General features: G+C 44.9%; 1 protein-coding gene across 11 annotated transcripts; it reads left to right on the top strand.

Moving 5' to 3' along the window:
* Window positions 1–601: 601 nt before the first annotated feature.
* FXYD5 (FXYD domain containing ion transport regulator 5) lies at window positions 602–15,722 on the top strand. 11 transcript variants are annotated; one of them, XR_003042551.1, is made up of 10 exons: window positions 602–711; window positions 1,407–1,467; window positions 3,253–3,342; window positions 4,117–4,173; window positions 5,627–5,728; window positions 9,411–9,440; window positions 9,526–9,600; window positions 11,777–11,822; window positions 13,434–14,210; window positions 15,397–15,722. XR_003042551.1 is itself a non-coding variant. In XM_025038530.1 (10 exons), exons 3-10 carry the CDS (start codon window positions 1,407–1,409, stop codon window positions 12,019–12,021), a joined length of 570 nt encoding a protein of 189 aa, XP_024894298.1. In that variant the 5' UTR covers window positions 646–711; window positions 1,215–1,302; the 3' UTR covers window positions 12,022–12,092. The 11 variants fall into 11 exon arrangements, 8 of the variants coding, with proteins under 8 accessions (XP_024894302.1, XP_015451096.1, XP_024894300.1 ...); XM_025038530.1 differs by lacking the exons at window positions 13,434–14,210; window positions 15,397–15,722 and adding exons at window positions 1,215–1,302; window positions 11,913–12,092 and having other exon boundaries at window positions 646–711; XM_025038531.1 differs by lacking the exons at window positions 13,434–14,210; window positions 15,397–15,722 and adding exons at window positions 1,215–1,302; window positions 11,913–12,092 and having other exon boundaries at window positions 664–770.
* The last annotated feature ends 10,127 nt before the right edge of the window (window positions 15,723–25,849 follow it).

The raw sequence follows: 25,849 nt of genomic DNA on the forward strand, positions 1-25,849 counted from the left end.
CCAGATCCAGGGACTCAGGCCTCCAGCTCCTGGAGTCTGGGAGTCAATCCCCAGCCCCCCAGAGAGCCCGTGTACTGCCCCCCTGCACCTCCTTCCCCCTCTCCAAAGATCTCTTCCCCTGCACCCTCGGTGTTTATGTCTTGAGCTTAATAAATGTGCATTTGGTTTTTCCCCCTGTTCTGTCTGTGTGTTCTCATCTGTGGGGACAAAAATGGGGGAGGGGCAAACCACACCTGGGGGTGCTCTTTCCCACGTCCCCAGAATCGTTCCCCTCCTTATCCTTCCCCTCCCCCAGTGGCCTCCTCCTCTCTCTCTGAGCCCCTCGAGTTTCCTTCCCTTCCCTACCAGTTACCCCTTTCTTCTCTTCCCCCAGAGACCTTAACAGACCCCTCCTCTTTCTCCCCCCACCCTATTCCCAAAGGAGCCCCACCCAACCAAGACCTGCCTGTCCTATTCCCCTCACCCAACCACCCCCTGGCTGGGTGGGTGGGGGTCACTGCCCTGCTTCTCACCCCTGCCCCCACCCATGACCCTTAGCGTCTCCCTCTTCCTGCTCCCACTCTGGGCTACGAAGCCAGGAAACCCAAGAGGAAATGACTGAGCCAGTCTGGGTTCCCGCCCGCCCGCCCCGCCGTTGCTCTGCTGGCCACACCCTCTGCTTGGATTCGGCTGCCGCAGCTGCCCTCTCTTCACGAGGCTGCCGGCTCGGACGTAAGTCTCTCCTCCGACCCTCCTCCACCCGCTCCCTTCTGTCCAGGGCCGGGGCCCAGGTGGGTAAAGACTGACCTTAACCGATCCTCTCCGCCCCCTTTCATGCTCACTTCTCCCGCCTGCTCGTGAGCTGCCCTGCTTCTCTCTTCCTCCTGCCTGGGTCTCCCCAACTCTCCTCCATCCCTCTCTGACCAGTCCCCCCCAGAGCTGCCCAGCATCCTGTTCTATTGTTCCTGCAGCGAGGCCCCCATACCACTCATTTTTTCCTCTGAGATCAGGAGCACATTACTCACTCTTCCTCTTTCCCCTCCTTGATGACTTCTTCTCGTGGGGGACAGCCCCAGAGGGAGGGGAGAGGCCTCAGGATCTACTCCTGCGCCCCAGCCGCCTCCCGGTGCCCGCAGGGTCAGTCCGGGAAGGATAGGTGCTCCTCTGCCTCGGGGGTGTCCGTGTGCTACTATTGGAAGCCCAGTTTGGTCTGATGTGTCTTATCTTCCTTGAAGACTCAGAGGGAAGAAGGGGGTGGCGACTGGGGACCTCTACTTCTGAGACTCTCCTGTCAGCCCTGGCAGAGTGTCTTTGAAACCAGAGGTACCTGCTCAGGGGAGGGAAGCGGGCAGAAGGGACCCCCAGGGTCTGTGCGGGGCCTGCCTCACTGACATCATGGCTGACCCCAGCTCCCGCTTGCCCCTTAGATGTCGCCCTCTGTTCACTTGTGCCTCGTCACCATTGTTGGCCTGATTCTCCCCACCAGAGGTAAGGCCCAGCCCTTGTCTCCATCCTGCCCCAGAGCCCCCACCCCCACCACGAGTGCTCTGCTGGGTGGGCAGCTGGTGAGTTTGGATGCCCAGTCCTGTGTCCTCACCCTCCTACTGAGCTGGCACCCGGAAGTGGGACCCCCAATGAGGGGGCCAGCGGTCTACCTTTTTTGGACACCTCAGACCTAGGTGGCCGCTTCCAAAGAGTCTGGCCAGAGCCTGTCCTGCTGAGCAGCCTCCATTTCACCTCCAAGAAGAACTCACTGAGTTTAATTTGGCGGGGAGATCGGTGTTGGTTTTCCACTTTGCAGCCAGGAACCCTGGGCTCCCAGCAGAGCAGATCCCTGGATCCCCTGGGCGATGCACAGTAAGGCAAAGGGAGTGCACGGGGACCAGTCCAAGAGCTGGAGATGTCTCCCCCTTGCCTGGGAAGTGCTTCCTGTAGGCAGTGACTGTGGTGGCATTGGCAGGTGTTTTCCACATGACAAGTGCCATGTGCGGGAGCTTGCTTCAGCTTCAGCTCTACTGTATTATACATATTGTCCTGCCTTTTTACAATGAGGAAACTGAGGCTCAGCAAAGGGAAATGCCTGTGCCAGAGGCTAGTGAGTGGAGGGGCTGGAATCTAATCATCTTGCCTGCCCCGGAACCCAGAGCGTACGCTCCACTGAGAAGTTCTCTTGAATAAAATATTTTTCATCTATTCCTTCAGTCATTCAACAGGTATTCACTGAGCAGCTGCTATGTGTCAGATGTTATTCTATGCATTGTGTAAACTGCAATGCATAAAGACAATAAATAACCCATCAGTAAATTATATAGTATACTAGAAGGTTATACATGTTATAGAGAAAAATAGAGAGGAATAAGGATTGTTTGACTAGGGTGGTCAGAGAAGGCTTCACGACAGGGTGACATGTGGGCAGACACTTGAAGGAGGTGAGAGAATTAGCCGAGCAGGTATCTGAGGGCTGAGTGCTGTCTGGTGAGTGGGAGGAACAGCAGGCAGGCTACATGGCTGGGTTGGGGTAAACAAGAGGCAGGGTGGGAAGAGAAGAGGTCAGAGAAGTGACAAGAGACCAGATGGTGGGGGGTGGGGTGGTAACTTAGGGGCAGCGTGAAGACTTTGGCTTTTACCAGGTGCAAGGTGCACTCAGGGGAGGCTCTGAGCCAGGAGGGCCATGATCTGCCTCAGGTGTTTATAGGCTCCCTCCTTTGCTGCCTGTAGGGAGTGTACTGTAGGGGCAGGGAAGGTAGTATAAGACTAAGGAGGAGCCTGCTGTGATGGTCCAGGAGGGAGATGATGGAGGCTGGGCCAGGGCGCACCATTTGCTGTATCCATCTGATTTCACTCTCTCTACGGCCCTGAAAAGTAGATTAAATTATCCCCACTTTGCAGTTGAGGCAACTGAAGCTCAGAATGGGGTTTTCACTTGCTCCAGGTCACACAGTGAGGAAGTCGTTGGGAACAGAATTTGAGATCGGGGCCCTGGCTGACTCTAACGCTGGGCTCACTAGGCTAAACTGTCTCTTCTATCCCACAAGGATGGGCAGGGAGAGGGGGCTGGAGGAAAAGTGCTGGGGCATCAGCGTTTCTTGAAACACTTCCAGGTTCATGGATTGATACCACCGAAGCTGATCAATCAAACAGTGGTCTGCTGTTCTACCAGCAGACAAGAACCCCTGAGTTACCCCCCAGATCTCAGAAGGGAGGGCAGGGTGGGGGTGTTGGTAAGAGGAAGACCAGAGGCTCCTCCCTGGCTTCTCATCCTTGATTTCTCAGGACAGACATTGGAGAAGACCACACCCATTTCTCTGGTGGACTCAGCCACTGTGAACACTGTGAACATTCGTGTCCCGACTGAGACATCAGGTGAGGGAAGAGGGATAGCTCTGTTAAGACTCTGTCACTGTAAATAAGAACAGCAATAAAAATTACAAGCTTGGACCAACCAGGAATTTTTGAATTCGTGTAAATGAAAAGTCCAGGGATAGACCTTTAGGTATGGCTCAATGTAGTTTCTCAACTGGTGATATCAGGAACCTGTCTCTATCTCTTGGTTCTGTTTTCTCCGTGTTGGCTTCATTCTCAGGAAGTTTGTTCTCTCATGGGACCGAGATGGTATCTGGAGACCTGGGGCTTCCATTCTACCTGCTAAGAATATGGAGGAAAGGGAATTTCCCCTTCCCCAATCCAGCATTTGCTGAACTGAGTGTCATTGATCAGGCTCAGGTCACTTGCTCACCCACGAGGTGATAATGTGGCCACAGGCACAGAAAGCTGATTGACCAGACCTGAGTCTCATGTTCAACCTCCATCAAGACTGAACCAAGAGTTCAGTGGGTCCCAGCCCCACTGAACCAAGTAGACCAAGAGTTAGGGAAGGATGGTTTCCCAAAGGAAGTTTGGGGGCTCTTACCAGAGGCAGGTGGATTCTGAGAAAGGGACTGGGTATCTGTGGGAGGGAAGGGCCTGAGGCAGGGGAGATACTGGCATCATATGTAGGCAGTGAGCAAATGGCTGGGTTAATTAAGTCAGTTCCATTACACCAAAGCTGAGTTGCTATGGAAATCCTGTTGTATCTCCATCCATGGACCTTCTCCAGATCTTCTCTCTCTTCTCTCCCTCCCTGTTTCTGGACTTCAGACACTGTTCGCCCAGAACTCCAGTCCACCCTTCAGACTTCAACCCTGCAGGCTGGTGGTAAGTGGGGCAGGTATGGGGGTGGGTTGTGGGGAAATGGGCCTGGGACAGACACTGTTCCTCCTCTTGCTCTGACACCCTGAATCCTTAGTTACCCATTTGAGCCCCCTAGCTCCGAATCCCCTGGTTTAATTTGTGGTGGGGCAGCTTGGACCAAATAAGAACTCTAGTCACTTCTTTAAAAAAATCTTTTGAAATTGTGGAAAATAATATGCATGTAGAAAAGTACAAAAACCATAAATGGACAACTTAGCAAATTATTCTAAATTGAACCCCTGTGTAACCACCACCAGGTCAAGGAATAGAGCTTTGCAAACATCCCGGAAACTCCCCATGTGCCAACCTCATTCATTTCTTCCTTTAATCTCTTTATCTTTTTTCTTTTTTAAATTTTAAAATCATTTTGAATTTTTTCTTGGAACTTAACATAATTCAAAAAGTGCTCTTCGTTATTTTTTCCATTCATGTTTAATGATGCAGTAGTACATAAACACATTCTCTTTGGAAATCATAAAAATGTGGTAGGTCAGATGAAATCCCTTTGTTCATTCCCCATCTTTCTCACCCCCATCTCTGTGAGGCCCCCACTGTTAGCATTGGGTCGGGGATGGTTCTGTAATGAGACTGTATCACGTGCGTGTGATCTGGAGAAAATACATTGACTGGGAGGTGTGATTGGGTCGGGGATGGTTCTGTAATGAGACTGTATCACGTGCATGTGATCTGGAGAAAATACATTGACTGGGAGGTGTATTTGTGTGAGCTTAAGGACATTATATGATTGTTATTCTGCAATCAGTTTTGTTTCCCCTGTGAAACGATGTTTGGAAGCTCTTCCCACATTTCTGTGAAAACACTGATCTTGTTCTTTTTCACTGCTGAGTGCTATTCCACAGTGTGCCCACGTACAGTTAATGAAGCCATGCACATCTTGATGATCACCTTGGCTGCTTCCAATTTTTTCTGCTAGACATAGTGCAACAATGAGCAACCTTCTCCCTTCCTCCTCCATCAAACAGTTACAGTGCTTTGTGTCGGTCATGGTTCTATATATTTTACCCTTGTTCACTCATTCAACCTTCACACAAAACAGATGAAGACATGGAAGCTCAGATTAACTCGCCCAAGGTGTCACAGCATGTCAGTGACATGGCCGAGATCAGGGTCCAGGACTCTGGCTCTAGAGCCCTGCTTTTACCCATAACACTATGGGGCCAAGGACATGAACACTGAAATTTGTTTTAAAAGCCGCTGGAGAAATGGCTGTACCGATCTGCCCTGCCACCAGCAGTGTGCGAGCCCCCCTTTACCACTCTCACAGCCCCACTTGGTATATGAATGTCTTGGGTTTGTGCCAGCCTGATGGGGGAGAGGGCACCTTGCTGTACTGTGGATGCACATGTTGCTGATTTACTCATTTCTTACCCTCCCCTCCTTGTTCTTCTGACCTCAGTAGAAACAACACAGACCCAGACAGAGACCCAGAAGCAGCAACCAACGGGAATGGATGTGCTTCTAATCACAGATCCGGGCACAGACAAGAGCAGCATGGAAGGTAGAGCCTGGCACTAGAACAGCAACATACAAGTTTTGTTTAATTCTCTATTTAGGTCAGCATTTCCCCAAGGATGCTTCTCAGAGCATCCGTTTGAGGAATTGTTAATATATTTTCCAACAAAATTTTTTTGGTTTGCGGCCAAAGGTCTTTGGGAAACTGAGATAAAGTTAAACGTCTCTTTTTTGGCAGGACTTCTCAGAGTCTTAATAAAGCTTATTTGCAGCAAATGTCTCTAAGAGGGTCAACTAGTTTGCAGCATTTTCTAAGCTTGATAGACCTTCTTTTGTTCACGTTCCTTCATGGGGCTGGTGCTGGGAAATGCAGCTGTGGGTGTTTCTTTTATGTATGTCTTCTTGTTAGAGCAGGAGATTTTCAGTTGCAAAATACAGAAAACCCAACTTAAAATAAAAAGACTTATTGGGTATACATATTCTGTAAAGTCCAGAGGTACCGCTTTCAGATCTGTTGTCTTCATTCTCAAGTGGACTTTCTCCTCTTGATGGCAAAAATAGTTCCGTAGTTCTAAGTTTAGATCACAAACTCAGCAGGTAGAGAGAGCTCTTTCTCATAATCTGTAGCCCAAGGTCTAGAATTGACTCTCATTGGCCCAACTGGGGTCACATGCCCATATCTGACCAATGGGAGCCTGGGAAATGGATAAGCTTGATTGGTCAGGCCTGAGTTTTGTGCTCCAACCCTGGGGCTGGAGAACAAGGTCCACCTGTCTGAACTGCATAGACCAAGAGTCAGGGAAGAGATGTATCCTCTCAAGACCAGGGAATAGCTAATGTTATCAGAGAAGTGGGAAAGGGGGCCGAGCCTAGATGAAGGCAACAGGTGGCTTCTAATGGTGTCTGTGTGATGATTCATTTGAGGAGCAGCCCCTACTGGAAAGTACTGTAGGTTGGGCCACTCCCAGGCTGACATACACACAGTGTGCAGACTGGGAACTGTGCAAGGTTGACACAAATCTAAGGCCATGCCATTTCCCATAACAGTTTTTATAATTGTTACAATTTTCCAGTGATGGCAGTAAATCATCTCATTCTGACAGAATCTGTCTATTAAGACAATTTTGCAACAGATAGACATAAAGTGTCTTGGGGAAGGAAATTTTTCTACGTTGCACAAAAGTGGGGACAGGGGTGTAGCCGCTCTGTCCACACTTTCCAATTGAGAAAACATCTTCATATCTCCGATTCACTTGCTCTGAGTCCTCGCTGACCAGAGTTATGTGTGTTGTTGCATATTCCTGGTTATATGTGACAGAAATTCAATAGGGCTGATGGGTCATGAAGCCAAGTGGTAAAAGGCATGGCTGAGCCTCAGGGCCCCCCAAAGCCTGAGCACAGAAGCCCTCATACCTCCCTTCCTCCATCTTTGTTTCTCTTGTGCTAGAACTTGTTCTCCACCATGAGAGGAAATGGCTCCTGTCATCCGCTAGCTCAGAGCTTCAAGAAACTTCATCAAGCTTCCACTAAGAATCCCTACTTGGATTTGAAAGGTCCCAGGGAAGGGCCAGACTTGGTTACATGCTCCCCCTTGTGGCCTGGGTCACAATAAGAGAAACAGAAGGGCTGGGGAGCTGTTCCCAGAATTAAGGAGAGTACCAAGTAGATGATAACAACAGCCAATATTTGCTGAGAGTTTGCTCTGTGCTGGGCATTGTGCTAAGCTTTCACGTATTCACTCACACAATGTTCACAACCGCCTTATGTGGTGGGAACTGTCGTAAACCCATTTTATAGGGAAGGGAGCTGCTGCTCAGAGAGTTTACTCTGCTGGCCCTAGGACACACAGCCCTGAGTGGCAGAATGGAATTTGAGCCCAGGCTCTCTCGCACCAGGGTGCCTGAGCACCACACACCACCTAGGCTGTCCTTTACATTTTCTGTAACCTCCTCCTCTGTCCATGTTGTTGATCTTGCTTATACCTCCCTCTGGGCATGACTTTCCAGAACATGTCAGAATCCTTGGCCATCAGTTCATGTTTAGGAGGTGAGGTGCTGAAATTGGCCTGGGGAGCTCAGGGTTCATGAGGCAGCTCTTTTGCCTGCTAGCTTCACATTGGGGCATCAGACAGTGGTAACCACTTCACTGGGGACACTTCTCAGTGCCAGAGGGGCAGGAGCATTGATTTTTTTTTAAGAGAGGAATCCTCTGGTATTTTTGGTCTGGGAGCAGAGGTGATATTCAGAATGTTTTATAACAGGTACCTCCAGGCTCTGTAACTGGAGGCCCCCTGCCTGGCCATGGCAGATGTTACCCTTTACTTCCTGGATCATGGGGTATTCCACAAGGTCCTAGGAGAGGGGCCAGGAGGTTGTGGCAACTGGTCTTAACCAGGGAGTCAGGCTTATTTCAATATTTCCATACCTGCCACTCGTAACTGCTTCCAGGGGTGGGAGTGGGGGACACTTGTGCCTGCCCACTGAATATGTAGGCATGGGAGAGGGGCTTTAATCCCAAATATAGACATTCAGTGATGCCCCTTGTTTTCCTCCATGGCTCACTCCTGCTCTCCTCCGTCTTCCGGCCGTTCTCTGCCGATCCGACTAAAAGCACCATGCTCTCCAAGCAGTCTCTAGGCAAAGACTTCATGATGGACCCTACTCTCAGGCTGACTAGTCAGTAACTCCCTTCCCAGACTGGAAATAGTCTATCTCCTATTCACCGTGTATTTCCAGTGCAGACTACTCCTCGGTAAACATATGTGGGGTGAATATATGACTTCGAGGCTGGCAGATGGTGGGCATGGGGTAGACATGCAATAAAAACCTGAATAGATTAATGAATGCTGCATGCAAACCACCTAAAAACATTTCAATGACTTAAAATGACAACCATTTATTTAGTTCCTGAGAACTAAACTTGAATCTGCAATTGGGAAGTCTGGCCTGGGTTTAGCTGCGTTGTTCTTCTGGTCTCATCTGGACTTACTCATGCATCTGAGATCAGTTTGGGGATCAACAGGGAGCTCTGTTTCTAGGGGCACCATGGTTCTTCCCCTCGTGGTTCTGTCTTCCACTTCCTGCCTAGCCAACCCTAATGAACGGATGAGAATAATACGCCCATAGATCACACAGTCTATTCATTCATTCGTTCATTCAAAAAATATTCATTGAGCACTTACCTATGTGCCAGCCACTATTCAAATGCCAGGGATACAGCAGTGAACAAGACAATAAAAATCTCTGCCTTCATGGGGCAGACATTTAGTGGGGAGAGAGATAATAAATAATCATAATAATTATATGTCAAGTGGTTTTAAGTTGCTATCAAGAAAAATAAAACAGAGTTAGGCTGAGAGAGTGACTGGGGAGTATTTATTTCTGTAAAGGGCCACAGAGTACTCTCTGAGAAGGAGCTGAGGGGGAGGCCATGAGGTTCTCTGGGGACAGGTGCTCCAGACAGAGGGAGCAGCCAGTGCAAAGGCCCCGAGGTGACACGTGGCCTGGTAGGGCACCCGCAGGGCTGGAGAAAATGAGTAAGGAGAGAGTGAGGAGGTGAAGTTAGAGAGGTGATGGGAGCCGGACTGTTGTCACATGAGGACTTTGGGTTTTGCTCTAAGTGCACCAAGGCTGAGACACAGATGTCCCTTCTCCCTGACCCTATCATTCACCAGTTTACTCCACAAACCCTTGTTGAGCTCCAACTTGCTCCCTGTCTGTCTCCTGCAGGTTCGAGTGAGGATGACCCCTTCTCCTATGGTAAGTTACCCTTGGAGGAAGTGGGAGTGGGGGAGGGGAGGGGTGAAGCTCCTCTCACCATACTCCTCCGCTTTTCTCTCTGCAGACGAAGTCACTCTCCGGAAACGGGGGCTGATAGTCGCAGCTGTGCTGTTCATCACAGGCATTGTCATCCTCACCAGTGAGAATGGGCATTGGGCGGGAGGGGCACTAAGAATGGGAGGGGGAAGGCCTTGGAGTAAACTCTGAGGTTGGGGGAGGGGGGTAGGTTCTTGAAGGCCTTTGGGCAAGGTGGTTTTAAATGAGGCATATCCCTAGCTTCATAGCCATACAAACCACCCCAGAATTCAGTGGCTTAAAATGGCAGCCATCTACTTAGTTCTCAATTGTGCAATCTGGAAATGTAGGCTGGGCTCAGCTGGGTGGTTGTTCTGGTCACAGCTGGATTTATTCATGCAATAAGGTCAACGGCAGGTTAACAGGAAGCTCTGCTTCTGTGGGCACTTTGGTTCTTCGCCTTGTGGTCTTTACCCTCCAGCATGCTGGCCTGGGCTTGTTTATGTGGTGGCAGCAGAGTAACGGGATCATGCAGCCTCTAGCACTAGTGACAGTGGGGAGCTGTGATCACATGGGCCTGAAAGAATGAGGGGAGATAATGGCTGTGCTGGGGCCTGGTGAGAGATGGAACTGTCAGAGAAGTTTGCAGGTACTGCATCATTGTAACTCAGCCAGGAGGGTGCAGGGGTGAAGGGAACCAGATGTATAAACCTCTCTCTCCCACTGCCCTCTTCTCTCTTGCCAAAGTTCAAGTAGAGGGCAAGGTGCTGGAGACTGGACTCTCAGGTCAACCTCCCAGGGCTTAGCATTGCACAGGAAAGCAGGCAGAGGGAGACTAACAGAGGAATTATTTTTTTAAAGTTTTTAAAATGCTGCAGATTTGGGGGAGGCAGACAGGGGGAGGGAATTTAAATCATTTCTTCAATTAAAAAAATTAATTAATCTAAAAAATGCTGCAGATTAAATAAAATATGAGGGCCACCAGTTTGCAAGCTTTCAGTTAAGCTATGTAATCTACACCAAGTTTCATTATCTCTCTTGTCCAACTTCTTCATCAGGGAAGTGGGCACAGCCACATCTTTTTAGTCTTAAGATGGGAGGCAGAACACTAACAGTAATAAAAAGAGATTGTTAACACATACCTGAATTGAATTGGGGATCAAGCAACATGTGTTTATTGATCCTGACTTTGTGCCTGGTCCTGTTCTCTCCTATGTAGGAAAAGGGAGGCTCAGAGAGTTGAGGGGTTTGCCCAAGGCCACACAGCACATAAGAATTGGAGACAGAACCTGAATGTTGGTTCTGGGTACATAAATTGCTCCAAAGACAAATATTTCTGGGCACCTACTCTGTGCCCAACCTGTGCTGTGATGCTGGTCCTGCCCTGGGGGAACTGACATCTGGTGGGGAGATGACAGCAAACAAGTAAATGCACTAATGAGCAGAGTGGATACAGAGAAAGATAATGACCATGAGGAAAATAAGGCCATACCACGTGACTGAGAGGAACAGGGAGAGGTGTTCCCTCTCAAGAGGTAAAATCGGAACTGATTCCTGAGGATGAGAACGATGATTTAAAAAACAAACAAACAAATAGAGGGAGGAGTAAGTGCAGAACCCTGGGCGCAGGAATGAGCTGATGTGGCAATAACTGCAAGAAGGGCCTAGAAGAGGCCAGGGAGCAGGGGAGGCAGAGATGGTGGCCAGGGGACAAGAGGGCTGATTTCAGAAGTCCCCTCTGTCTTCTAACCCTCCCTCCTCTAGTACATCCAGGTTGTTCTCTCTGCCTGGAATACCCTTCCTCCAGATCCAAGTGGCTCTCCCCTCACCTCCTTCAGGTCTTCTGCCTCCTTCCCGGCTTTCTTTTTCTTCACAGCACTCATAACCATCTGACTTATCACCATCCATACGCTTGACTTAGTTGGTTTTTTCATTGTTAGTCTCCCTCACTAGAAGGTCAGCTCTACTAGAGCAGGGATTTTAGTTGTTCTTGTTCACAGTGGTGTCCCCCGTGCCTAGATCAGTAACTGGCACCTAGTAGGTGCACATTAAACATTTGCTGAACAAAGGAATAACACACAAGGTGGGAGGGTTTTCAAAGGGCTCCTCTGTGTGTAGGGGAGGCTCCTCCCTTGGGCCCTACATCAGCTCTTCTGCTGTCTGCTTCTCATCACTTGCTCAGAGTTGCCTTGATGCTTCCCAAGGGGCACGGTTGATGGGCTTTTTCTTCCAGTATCCAGAGCACATGTAGAAATCAACATTGTTTTAACTCATGACTGGATCATTTCCTTCACCCACAGGTGGCAAGTGTAGACAGTTGCCCCGATTATGCCGGAATTATAACAGGTGAGCCCATTGGAAGTGGGGCCAATGACCTGATGACACCTGAGACTGAGCCTCCACTGGCTCATACCAGCCTCCTCCCTCCCCTTGCAGAGCCTACAGCATAATGAGTAAAGCCCAGCTTGAGAGGGAAGACACAGATGGAGCCAGAGCCAGAGCTGATGGCCTGAGCCCCCTACCTTCCCAACCCTCCCTGCCCTGAAGGCTACCTGGCTCCCCCCAGCACCATTCTGTTCAGATAAAAAGTAAAGCACTGTGGTCCTTGTCTCATGATCTCCGATCATTCATAACTGGGAGTGGAAGAAAGTGGCAGGGGCCGGAGAAGGTCCCCTTGAGGAGTAGAGTGAGGGGGTCATGCACTCACAAACAAAGGCAAGAATGAATGAAGCTGGCCTGGGGTAAAGCAGAAGGGATTAGCGAGCAGGCTGTGGGGACTCTAGCCATTGAGAGGGTCGGTGCTGGATTCTGCCCAGTGCCAGCTCACCCCTAACAGTGAAGGTAACGTTGGTAACTGGACAAGCACAGTGGAGATCCCGGGCCCACAGTGATCCTCTTTTCTTCGCACTCTGGGTCCCTCCTGCACTGCGAGGGGTCTCACACACATGAGTGTGGACACTCAGCTTGCACATCTAAGTGTCATCCATACTATCAACCCACAGATGACTGGCTCTGGGCTACCTCTTGATTTAAGGGAATACCCACCAAGAAGACCATAACGGCCCTGGAGTGGGCTCAGAGCAGTTTGGGTGGAGAATTCCAGGGTCTCCGATTCCCAGAACATGGTCAGAAATGGGCGCAGGCTCCAGTAGGCACTTCCTGAAGGCTCTTGGGTTCTGTGTCCATGAGTAGTTGCTCAGCCAGATGCTTCCAGTGTGGGCTCTCAAAGCACAGGCTTGGGGCAGAGGCCTCTGCCCAGGCTTAAGGGTCATCATGCCAAGGAAAGAGACAAGGTTCTATTGACAAGTGGTTGCATAACAATATTTCGCAAACTTCAGGTCACAGCCTCCTTATGGGTTATGAAATCAGTTTAGTGGGCTGTGAGTAGCATAGGAAAAAAAAAGGAAAAGTAGTAATAAAGTACAAAAGAATATTGGAGTGTATCACAGTATGACTCTCTATATTTTTTTTCTCAATTTTTGCCACATTTCATCCCACTTGTATTATTATTTACTTTTAAGAGATCCACTCTCTTTAAACTTAAACTTATTTTAAAAGACATAATCACATATGGAAACACAGTACTGCTTCATATAAATAGAAGATAGCCAGAAAGATAAATCCAATGAAAACAAATACATATGTTGGATGTGATATGCATTGTATATATGTGATATATATTCTGTATTATGTATATACATATATTGAGAATAATATACATATATTACATATCTGATATATCTTGTATGGGATATACATATTATACACATATAGGGAGGACATTAAAGATATTTTTTGATTGGCACCTACCACCTACTAATCAGAATAGATGCTTAACTGGGAAGGAATATCATTCATATACATATATATGTATATATACTTATACATGTATATTACATATGTGTACACACACATATGTTGACTCCCTTTTTAACATAAATAACATTTATTTTAAAGGCACAATCAGATATGGAAAACCAGTACTGCTTGATATAAATAGAAGATAGCCATAAAGATAAACCCAAAGAAAACAAACAGGCAAAGAGATTAATTGTATTCTAGCTGGATAATGAGTTGCTGACTGAAGGCACTGAGCCAGAGACCAGAGTCTACTCTGTTGGAGAAGGCCATAAAGTGTCTTCCCAAAGACACTGCAGAGCTTGGGAGGCCTGAGACCACCATCACTTCTGACACTAACTGCAAGTTTGTCCCCAAGACCACCCTCAGATTCAATAATTTGCTGGAAGTGCTCACAGAACTCACTGAAAGCTGTTATACTCATAGTTACAGTTCATTACAGTAAAATAAACCAAATTAGAATTAGCCAAGGAAAGAAATACATGCCGCAGAGTCCAAGAAAGTTCCAAGCATAGAGCTTCCAGCTGTCTTCTCCCAGTGGAGCCATGGATAATGCTACTTTCTGGCAACAATGTGCAACAACATGCATAAAGTATTGCCACCCACGGAAGATCCTGCAAGCCTTGGTGTCCAGAGCTTTTATTGGAGCTTGATCAGAAAGAAATGACTAACCACCCATGTAGTCACCTTAGTTTCTAGCTCCTCTGGAAGTTGAGCTGACACCTGTGGCCCAAAGACCCCACGATCAATTCCGTGGTTAGAAGCTATCTGGGGTGACCCAAGACCCCTGAGTAAACAAAGATGCTCTTTTCCAGGCAGGACACTCCAGGGGCTTACTTTCCAGGAGCTGAGAGCATAAGCCAGACCTCTTTCTGGGTAAGGTTAATTCTTTACTACACAGATCCTTCCTCCCTCATATCATTTGATGAATTAAAAGATATTCAGAAAGTGATTTACTCTTCTGTGATGGAATTGAAGGTGAGTTAAAATTATCTGGGGCCTAAAATCATCTCATGTGCCACCACTGGAGCACAGCCTGGGCTTGAGGATTCACCAGCTCAGGAGAATACCTGACAGCTTCCAGGGCAGATCAAGGGCAGTGCTGACCCACTGCGTGGATGAGTGGAGGATTGACAATCTACATCCATTCACCCCTCATTCCATCTTCCCATGGGGTAGAGATGAAAAAGCTAATACTATGTTTTCCAGATGCCCCAGGGATAGGGTTCTGGATGTGGATCAGCTCTGCTAATCAGAGGCCCTGCTATGATATTTGGAAGACCAAAAGAGAGACCATCTTTCTATCTAATTGGCTATTTTCTGCTGGCCAGTATAGTTGTGAAGGTGATGAGATTTTTGGCCACACCATTCCAATGTCCAGTCACTAACCTGTGGGCATTGAGATGCAGTTATGCACATACACACAAAAGATATCTAAATGGCCAATTAACACGTGAAGAAATGCTCAATATCATTGGTCATCAGTAAAAAGTAAATGAAAACCAGAATGTTAAACTATTTTACACAGAAAAGCTAATATTAAAAAGACTAACAATACCAAGTATTCAAGAGGATGTGGAGCAAGTAGAATTTTTATATATTGCTATATCTTGAAGTGTAAAATTGGTACAATCACTTTAGAAAACTATCAGTTTCTTTCCAAGGTAAATGTACACTGTACATACAACCCAACAATTCAATTCTTAGATATCTAGCCTAGAGAAAGAAAACCAGATGTCCACACAAAGATTTGTCCATGACTGTTTATAACAACAATATTTGTAAAATAGCAAAAAACCGGAAACGACCTAGAAGTCCACAGTATAGGTGAGCAGATACAAATTGTGGCATATGCGTGCAGTGGAATACTGCTCAGCAATAAAAAGGAGGGTCGACTGGTGCACACAACACATGGATGAATCGCAAAAGCATTATTCTGAGTAAAAGGAGCCAGATATGAAAGAACTCAGACTGTATAATTCCACTTAAATGAATTTCTGGAATAAGCAAAGCTAATTGACGATGATAGAAGTCAGAATAGTAGTTGCCTCGAATAATATAGGAAAGCGGCATGAAGACGACTCAAACTGAGTAAATATTAAACCAGGCTGCATTCAGAACCTGCTACGTGCTGTTAGACACTGGAACTTGGCTGATCGGCATAAGACTAGGCCAGACCACAGGGAACCTACAAGAAAATTACTGCTGAGATTGCTAACAAGTACTTCCCATGCTTTTAACGCTGCATACCCATCCCCTGAAAGGAAAACAGATTTAAACCCAGCTCCTGGAATACTCAAGGACTCATTCTCTGGCTTTGAGAGGAGACCACTCTCTTGTCTATGGAGCGTTATTGCTTCTCGAATAAACTTTCTTTTTTGTTTCTAACTCTGACTTGTTCTTGAATTCTTTTCTGCACGCAGTCAAGGATGCTCTCTCTTTGTAGGTGAAAGGCTTGAGTCCTCACTCGGAAAGATTTGCCCCATCCTGCATCACTACTACTATTATGTTGCCTCTACTGTGGGGGTTGGGGGTTGACTGAGAAGGAGCATGAAAGAATGTTCTCGAATGATTGAAATGTTCTGTATTCCGATAGTGGTGCAGATTACAGGAATGTATATATTGGTCAGAACTGACCAGAGTGTCATATACATTTAAGATCTGTGTACTTTACTATGTGTTAGCTATACCTCAATATAAAACACGACAAAATTGAAAACAAAAAAGCAGTTATGTTCTGGGTGGTGTCGACTTTCTGATCCTGGATCAAAGACAGAGCAACAGGATTCTGAAAGTGTCATGTACAATGGGACCTCCTAATTGGGGTGGAGGGAGAAACTCCCCAGGTGATTCAGTTTGGTCATTGTGAAATAATAAAAAATACATATATTTGTTTTTACACCCAGTTCCTGGCATGCAGTTCCTAAAACTCTGCAATTTCCTAAGTGATAAGAGCACTGGGAGCATCTTTTATTCTAATATTTGGTCTTTGACCTCAGTTCCTGATGCAGAGTTCTTAAATCCCTTGTAATTTCCTGGGTAATAGGCACATCTTTTGTTCTAATGAGGCAACGCTTAGTGGACTCCCAGCTGGGAGCTGATCACCAGAATGACTAAGCCATGATTAGAAGCTTAAAACTTTCAACCCCACTCCCTATCCTCCAATAAGGAGAGAGGGGCTAGAAATTGAGTTAATCCTTAGCATGTGGCTCCAATCCTCAGGGTCACAAAGTGACTGCAGGAGCCTCAGCCATCATGCCACCTTTCAGGAAAAAAAGAAAGAGGAAAATAAAAAGTTGGGGGAAATGCACCACTAGGTGACTCATCCCCTTTTAAAGAGTTTCCAGAATCCCCTCCCAAAGATTTCTATTTGCATCTGATTGGCCACCTCTATCTGCAAAAAGAAACTGGGAAATGTAGTCTTTAGCTGAGTTCAGGATATCCCGAATACCATCAGGGAAAACAATAGTCCTGAAGAATTTGTTGATCTGCTGAGGAGGATGCTGAGTTTCTCCCAAGTCAAGGGATCAGGGCTTAAGCTATTTTTATTTAAACATGGAAGGAAAAGATAATTCTTAAGAATTGAGTCTGTTGAGACCTCCAGACGACAGAACACTGAATTTGAGACTTGGAAAAAACATCTAGAATTCTCTCTAATAGTGCCTCAATGCTCCCCAAAGGCTGTCATCTGCTGTTCAAACCCCTTCTGGCATAAGACACCTTTTTCTGTTGCATAGTGTCTGAAATGAAGCCTCTGCATTTACCCTTATATCAAGGGAGAGATTCCTTGCCAAGAGCTAATGGAATGGCTCCTGTAATGCAGCCAGGCTTCCAAGTACAATACTGACAATTTCTTATTCTGGAAAAATTAAGGCCAAATCACATTAACTGGAATCTGATTTCTTCACATGAAGCAAGATTGTTTTTTTCTTGGGGTGTTGGGAGAGTCTGTCACTGCTTGCTTCGGTGAGGTACGTTTGCTGCTAATTGGTGAGGCTGGTGAGTTAATGGGCTCCAGCTCCTGCTAGTGAGACATTAAACAGGATTTGAAACATCCTCTGAATTGACTTTGCAATATGTCCACTTATCTAGGTTAAACTTCATTTCCCAGAACTTTCCTTCTTGCTAATGGTTAGGGAAGGCCGTAAGAGCTCTTTGTGGAGGAATTGCTGGGTAGAAGTTGAAGCAGCAGCATTTTGTTGCTTACAAGGAAGGCAACAACTCAGCCTACAACTGCTCTACCTCCCCCTGGATCCTCCTTCAGCTTCTCCAACTCCTGGACCAGGGGTGTGCTTAGCCCCGTGATGAAGAGCCCTGGCTTCAGCAAGACACCTGCACTACCAAGGTCAGAGACCACAAAAATAACATGGAATTCAGTCCATCTTCGTGGACACCAGTTTGTGCTTGTGCGTTCCAGATTGTTTTTGCTCTCCCAGCCTTACATCCATCTTCCCTTCCTGACTGCCTACTCCATGGACTGTAAGTTCCAGCCTCAAGCACAGAGATAACAGCCTTACAGAAACAGCTTAACTAGCTCCCACAATTGTGAAAGGTAAAATTCCTGGTGTGTGTGTGTGTGTGCATGCGTGTGTGTGCGCGCGCATTAGTGGTTCTCCTTCACGGACACAGAATTTGGTCTCAGAATGGTTCAGAAAAAAAGAATCTTAGAGATGAGTTCTAGGTTTTTCTGGAATAGGTTCTCTGATATAACTAGATTTATAGTCATTAATGATCCTGTTTCTAGTGGTTAAGGGGGCACTGATAGGTTCATGGCATGAAGTGGCAAAACAGTTACTCAGATCATTACCAGTAGCTTCCTGTAGCAGGTTCTTATAGAAGACAAGGCTCTGATGACCAAGTATTTGCTTCCATAGAACATTTCAGTTAAAATAAAGAGTGTAATTGGGTTGGTTGGTTGGTTGTTTCTGTGATGGAAAAGTTGGGGCGGGAGGAAATGATGAGCTCAGAGCTTTAAATTACCAGCTCAAGATCTGTATAAGAAACTTGAAAGCTGCTATGTCTGTGCTGAAAGGAACTTATTTTCCATAGCCTTGAGCCTGAGTTCTGCAAACCAAACTCAAAGTCAGATCCTGTGGGTGGCTGGATTACAACACAAATGAAACTTCTAACCTCACAGGGTCTCTTTTGTTAAACTTAGAGTGTTGATTGGGAAGAAATAGGATCCTAAAAATTGCGATGGGGACATATGAGCAGATTCTAATAAGGCTGAGGACCTAAAACCCCTAAATTCTACTGAGTCTTCTTTGCCCATAAAAGCAGCCTACACCCCTGTCTGCAGAGGTTAGTCTGCTATTGTCTAAAGAAACTGTAATGGCCTTCCCTAAGGCAGTTGTCTGACAAGTCCTGGCTGATCCTTAGGACCTACTCCTATCACTTTTTCTTGCTTCTAAGACCTATAACTAGACTCAAGTCTCAACAGAATCCAAAAGTGAGGTTCAAAATATGACCCACAAGGAGGTGCAATATGACACCAAAACAATTGCCAACTTCTGTTTGCCAGTTATATCAACATAAAACTGGAAAATATATGTGGAAATGGATCTTAAGTGTATGGAATCAAGGTAGAAGAATATAAAGTTGGATCAGGACAAATTTATTGATATCGGCCCACTAAGCAGAGATTTTGGATTCACTGTATGAGCTTGACAGGCTAAAATGGCTCTGATAATTTGCTTGGTTGGTTGACTGATATATGGACCCAAAGGCGGCCTATATGAGGTTGAGATGTCAGAAGGTCCCTTGTATATTGTAGAGCACGAGTCAGCAAATTTTTTAAATAAAACGCCAGAGAGTAAAGGTCTTAGGTTTTACAGGCCAGTGTCAGTTACAACAATTTAACTTTCCCACTGTAGCAGAAAATCAGCCAAAGACGGTTTATAAATGAATGAACATGGCTGTGTTCCAATAAAAGTTTGTGAAGACTGAAATTTGAATTTCAAATCATTTTTATATGTCATAAATATTATTATTCTTTTGATTTTATTTTAATTCAAAATGTAAAAACCACTTTAGCCTATGGGCCATACAAAAACAGCCTGTGGGCTACATTTGGCCCTTGGGAGGTAATGTACTGACCCCTGCTATAGAGGAAACTCTTTAAAGGCTTAGGACCTGGAGGACACTATGCTAAATAAAGTAAACCAGACAAAAAGAAAGAAATATTGCATGATATCACTTATAAGTGGAATCTCAAAAAGTCACACTCATAAAAACAGAGAATAGGTGGTGGTTGCTAAGGGTTTGGAGGGTGGAAGAAATGAGGAGATGTTGGTCAAAGGGCATAAATTTTCAATTATATAAGATAAATAAGTTCTGGAGATGTAACGTACAGTATAGTAACTATAGTTAATAATACTGTATTTATTACCATAATACTGAAATTTGCTGAGAGTAGATGTTAAGTGTTTTCACCACAGCAGGGGAAAAGAGTAATTATGTGAAGTGATGGAAGTGTTAATTAGCTTGATTCTGGTAATCATTTCACAGTGTATGCATATACCAAAACATCATATTGTACATATTAATTCTATATAATTTTTATTTGTCAATATATCTCAATAAAACTGGAAGAAAACTCACACAGGCTTAGGGAGATTGGACTGCTGAGTAGCTTTGTCTCTTAAGACTTGCTTATTCACATACACTGGGAGGGTCAAGGGATGCAATGATATCGCTATCTTTAGCTAGCATGTAGCTATCAGAAATAAATTCATGAGGGGGAGTCTTGCATCCTTTAAGACCTCTGTGGTGGCTCTTTTTTGTAGTTCAGAAATTCTAGTGGAATTGGCTACCTTTGAATGGGGATCTCTAAATGCAATAGGTATGATGGGACCCAGGGGTGGTAGGGAGCTGGTGGCACTTATGTGACAAATATAAGGTGGATATGGTTACTACAGTAGCTAATGAAGCTAAAACAGTAATAAGAATAGTCTGACTCCCAGAGATCTTTGGCATTCACTAATTTATCATGGTATCTCCTAGAAATGAAATAAGTAGAGAGCCTACTAAAGTCTTGCTTGATTTGAAAAAGTGAATAAGTTCTGGGCCTAGCAAATGGGATTCTGACCTGAAAGACCAAAGTAGAGATTATGGCCCCTCAATTACTTCCCTCAGTTGAGCCCTTGATCAAGGAGAGGCCAGATTCTTTTGAGGTTCCTTTGATCTTGTTACACTGCCAAAAAATGTATGCTGTTAATCTTTTTCCTAGACTTCTCCAAAAAGATATGTAGCCATTTGCCAGGTGACTATGCACTGGGGAAAGGGAAATAATTAGATTTTTCAAGGATTACTGGACACTGGGCCTAAACAGACTCTAATTTCTGGAATTCTAAAATGTCACTGTGGTTTACCAGTCAGAGAAGAAGTATGGAGGTCAGGTGATCAATGGTGTTTGGGGGGAAGGTCTGTCTCACAGAAGGCCTAATCAGTTCCTGAATACACCTGTGGATATTTCCTCAATGCTAAAAAACATAATTGGAATAAACATCTTGAGCAACTAGAAGAATCCCAGCATTGGTTCCCTGACTCATGGAATGAGGGATAACATGGTAGGAAAAGGCAAGTGGGAGCCATTAGGAGTCTGCCTATGAAAATACTAAGCTAAAAGCAACACCACATTCCTGGACAAATTGCAGATATTAGTGCCACCAAGGACTTGAAAGATGTGGGGGTGGTGATTCCTACTACAACCCAATCCAACTTGTCTCTTTGGCCTGTGCAGAAGACAGATGAATCTTGAATAATGGCAGTAGATCATTATAAACTTAATCAGGCGGTGGCTCCAATAGCAGCTGCTGTTCCAAATGTTTTTTTTGTTTTTTGTTTTTTTTTTACTGGAGCAATCAACACATCTCCTGGGACCTAGTATGCAGTTATTGACCTGGAAATGTTATTTTTATCTATATCTGTTAGAAAAGAACATCAGAAGAAGTTTTTTTTTCAGCTGGCAAAGCCAACAATACACCTTCACTGTCCCACTTCAGAGGTATACCCATGTTCCAGCCCTAATGTTATAATATGGTCTGGGTTGACCTTACTCACTTCCTTCTATATAGGACATCGTGTTGGTCCTACATTGATGATAACATGATGATTAGCTTTGATGAGCAATAAGTGTTGGTGACACTTATGAGCCAGATGATGAGAAATAAATCCCACACACAAAAATTCAAGGACATGTCACTTCAGGCCCTTAGAAGTTCTTGGGGTCCAGTGATTTGAGTCATGTTTCCTAGGTAAAGGAAAAGTTGCTGCATCTGGCCCCTCCTGACACTAAGAGTGAGGCACAATGCCTTGGGAGCCCCTTTGGATTTTGGGATCAACATATACCTCATTTGGGAAGACTGGTGTAACCCATTTGCTAAGCAATCTGAAATGCTACCAGTTTTGAGTGAGCTCCAGAAAAAGAAAAGCTCTGCAATGGATTCAGGCTGATATGATGGTGCCTGAGTGTCATTGGTGGATAGGGATGCTGTTTGGGGATTTTGGCAGTCCCCTATAGGTGAATCACAATTCAGACCTTTAAGATTTTGGAGCAAAGTCATGCCATTCTCTGAAAATTACTCTACTTTTGAGAAACGGTTTTTGGCTTTCTACTGGGCTTTAATAGAGACTAAACACTTGACCATGGGCCACTAAGATATGCGCAAACTGAGATACCCATCATTACCTGTGTGTTGCCTGATTCAAGAAGTCATAAAATTAGGCATACAGCATCAATTTGTGGAGGTCTCGAAGGCACAAGTAATTTTCATGAGGAAGCACCCGGATACCCAGATCCCTGATTCCTGCTTCTTTGCCTTCTCTCTCTCAAACCATACTTATTGGTTATGGGGAGTTCCCTATGACCAGTTGATTAAGGAAGAAAAAACTCAGGTATGGTTTACATATAGTTCTGTAGGACATGCGGGCACCACCCAAAATTGAACAGCTACATCACTACAGCTCCATTCTGGGACAGTCCCAAGGGATAGGAGTAAAGGAAATTTTCCAAATGGTCAGAAATTTGAGCAGTGCACCTGGGCAACCAGGTGCAAGAAGGAGAGATGTTCATAAATATGGATCTATATCAATTCATGCGTTGTGACTAATGGTTTGACTAGATGGTCAGAGACTGGTTGAAAATGGTTTGGTTATACTTAGATATTAAAAAAAAAAAGAAAGAAATCTTAGCATTTGCCACAACATAGATAGACCTAGAGGGTATTATGCTGAGTGAACTAAGTCAGACAGAGAAAGATAAATACCATATAATTTCACTTATAAGCAGAATCCAAGGAAAAAAGAAATGAACAAACTAAATGAAAACAGACTCAGATACAGAGAACAAACTGGTGATTGTCAGAGGGGAAGGGCACTGGGGGGCTGGGTGAAAAAGGTGAAGGGACGAAGAAGAACAAATTTGTAGTTACAAAACAGTCATGGAGATTTAGAGTATAACATAGGGTACACAGTCAACATTATTATAATTGTGTGCAGTGTCAGATGTGTGCTAGAGTAATCAGGGGAATCGCTTCATGGATTGTATAAATGTCTAACTTTTAAAAACTTAAAGTTTAAGAAAAGAAAATGGTTTTGTTAGATGATCAGAGACTGCTACAAGGAAGTCAGGGAAGAGATACATGGATAGACCTTTCCAGAATGGGAAGATGATTGTGTCCCATGTGAATGCTCACCAAAGAGTGACCACAGAAAATAAGATTTTAGGAAGGTAGGATAACCCATTCTGTGGACATCAGTCAGCCACTTTCTCTAGCCACTCCTGTCACTGCTCAATCAGCTCATTAACAATGTAGCCAAGGTGGCAGTAATGGAAGTTGTACATGAGCTCAGCAGCAAGAACTTTCTGATCAGAAGGCTGATCTGGCTACTGATAAGTGTCCAATATGCCAGCAACAAAGACTAACAATGAATCCCCAATGTGGCACCATTCCTTAAGAGGATTAGCCAGCTTGATGATGGCAGGTTGATTCTATTGAACTGCTTCCCTCTGGGAAGGGCAGCACTTTTTTTTTTTTTGGTAACAGCTTTCTAGTAATATAATTCACATATTATACAATTCACATCTTTAAAGTGTACAAATCAAAGGTTTTTATTACATTCACAAATATATACAATCATCACCACAATCAATTTTAGAACAATTCCATCACCGCCCCCCCCCCCAAAAAAAAAGCTCAGGGTGAATTCTGGGGAATGGCAGAGTAGGAAGCACCAGAAATCTGTCTCACCACCTAGACAACAATTGTACTGACAGAATCTGTCTTATGTAACTGACTTTGGAGTCTATCAAAGACTGACAACTTCCAGGACAAGGCTTGGATGGTAGATTTTGGTTAATTTCAGTCAGCTTTGGATCTTAGCACAGTAGCAGCAGCCCTGTGGCAGGCAGCTGTGAAAGTGTTCATGGAGCAGCTTACATACACCCTTCAGGACCCAGGTGGGCAAAAAGCACCTTGTCCTCCAAATATTAAGAATCTGGGCTCTGATCACTTATTGCTGCTTCTGATTACAGAGTTGCAGACAAAGAAGCAGGCAGTCATTGTTGTTGCAAGTCCCTCTCCCTCAGCTGAAGTGACTTTTAGGAGACTTAAAGGGCTGGTGCCCATTTTTCCCACCTTTGTTCCCCCCACCCTTTGGGAGCCAGATAGTAAAGACTAGAGCATTCAAAAACAACTGCATATACATGGAAAACTAGAAAGTAACTGTGAATATCCAGAGTAAGTGTAAGCTCAGAAAAGACCTCAGAAGACCTTAACTCTGTATACCAGGGTGATCCTTGGTGCAGGGACAGCCTACAACAATTTAAAAAAAGAGCAACAAAAAATAACAAAAAATAGCATACCTTGGAGATGGGGGGAAATCTGATGTTTAGAGTTATCACATTTTATATTCAAATGTTTGGTTTTCAACAACAACAACAACAACAACAACAACAAAATCTCAAGGCATGCATAGAAATAGGAAAATGTGACCCGTTCAAATATAAAGCAACGGAAACTGTCCCTAATAATTACCTGTCTGAAAGACACTTAAACAATTAAAGCATATGTAGAAAAAGTCAACAAAATGATGCATGAACAAAATATAAATATCAGTAAAGACAAAAAAAAAAAACCTAGAAAAAAAAAGTTCTGGAACTAAAATGTATAATAGCTGAAATGAAAATCTTACTAGAGAGATTCAGTAGAAGGTTTGAGCAGACAGACAAAGGAATCAGTGAACTTTAAGATAAGACAATGAAAATTATTGAGTTTGAGGAACAGAAAGAAAAAAGATTGAAAAATGAATAGAGTCTAAGGGACCTATAGAACACTATCAAGCAGACCAACATACACACTGTGAGAGTGCCGGAAGAAGAAGAAAGAAAGGGGGCAGAAAGAACTTTTGAAGAAATAATGGCTGAAAATTCCCCAAATTTGATGAAAGACATAAATGTAAACATTTAGGAAGTTCAATAAACTCCAAGTAAGAAAACAAAAAGATTCACACTGAGACACGTTATAATCAAATTTTCAAAAACCAAAGAAAAAAAGAATCTTGAAAGCAGCAAGTGAGAAGTGACTCATCACATATAAGAGATCCTCAATAAAGTTATCAGCAGATTTCTCATCAGAAGCTTTGGAAGACAGAAGGCAGTTAGCTGATATATTCAAAATGCTAAAAGAAAAAACTGTTGAGCAAGAACTCTATATCCAGTAACTGTCTACCAAAGGTGAGAGAGATCTCAGTCAAGATGGCAGAGAAGGTAAACGCTGTACTTGCCTCCTCTTACAACCACATCAAAATTACAACTAATTACAGAATAACCGTCATTGAGAATTACCTAAAGTCTAGCTGAACAAAAGTCCTACAACTGAGGACATATGAAGAAGCCACCTTGAAACTGGTAGGAGGGGCATAGATGCAAAAGAGGCTGGTCACCACACCCATATGTGGCAGTTAAAAATTGGGAAGAATATCTTGGCTGTGGAGGTTCGCCAGGAGGAGCAAGGGATCCAAGCCCCACACCAGGCTCCCCAGCTCAGAGTTCCAGACCCGGGAAGAGAAGTCCCCATAACTTCTGGCTGTGAAAACCAGCAAAGATTGTGGCTGAGTGAGACAGAGGATTGAGGGAGTCACAGACTTTTCTCTTAAGGGGCCCATGTGTACTTACTTCATAATGGATTCACTCACTGTGAGCTCCAGCACTGGGGCAGCAGCTTGAAAGGCGCCAGGGCGATACAGGGAGGAACTGAGCTGCCTGGCTTCAAAGCAAGGGCTGGAGGAGCAGCTTTCTCCCAGATAAAAGTGCTGGCAGAAGGCATTATTTCTTTGTTGAGCCATCCCCCAGACAGCTTGCAGACCCAACAGGTGCCACATCTGAGTCTCCATCAACATAGTTAACATAGGTCACCTTACCCAGGTGATTTCCTAAGACCCTGCCCCATCCAACTTGCAGGCCTACCCAAGGTGCTTCCAGTGGCTTTTCCATACAAATGGCCTGTCTCAGCTCA

This window comes from Pteropus alecto, unplaced genomic scaffold (genome assembly GCF_000325575.1).
Source record: "Pteropus alecto unplaced genomic scaffold, ASM32557v1 scaffold9, whole genome shotgun sequence".
NCBI lineage: Eukaryota > Metazoa > Chordata > Mammalia > Chiroptera > Pteropodidae > Pteropus > Pteropus alecto.

What these genes read in the sequence shown, in the direction of transcription:
- FXYD5 (XM_015595610.2), top strand. Translation starts at nt 1,407, where the DNA reads ATGTCGCCCTCTGTTCACTTGTGCCTCGTCACCATTGTTGGCCTGATT. An exon ending in AGGCATTGTCATCCTCACCA is followed by an intron (nt 9,601 to 11,776) that starts GTGAGAATGGGC and finishes CTTCACCCACAG; the next exon opens with GTGGCAAGTGTAGACAGTTG. An exon ending in TTATGCCGGAATTATAACAG is followed by an intron (nt 11,823 to 11,912) that starts GTGAGCCCATTG and finishes CTCCCCTTGCAG; the next exon opens with AGCCTACAGCATAATGAGTA.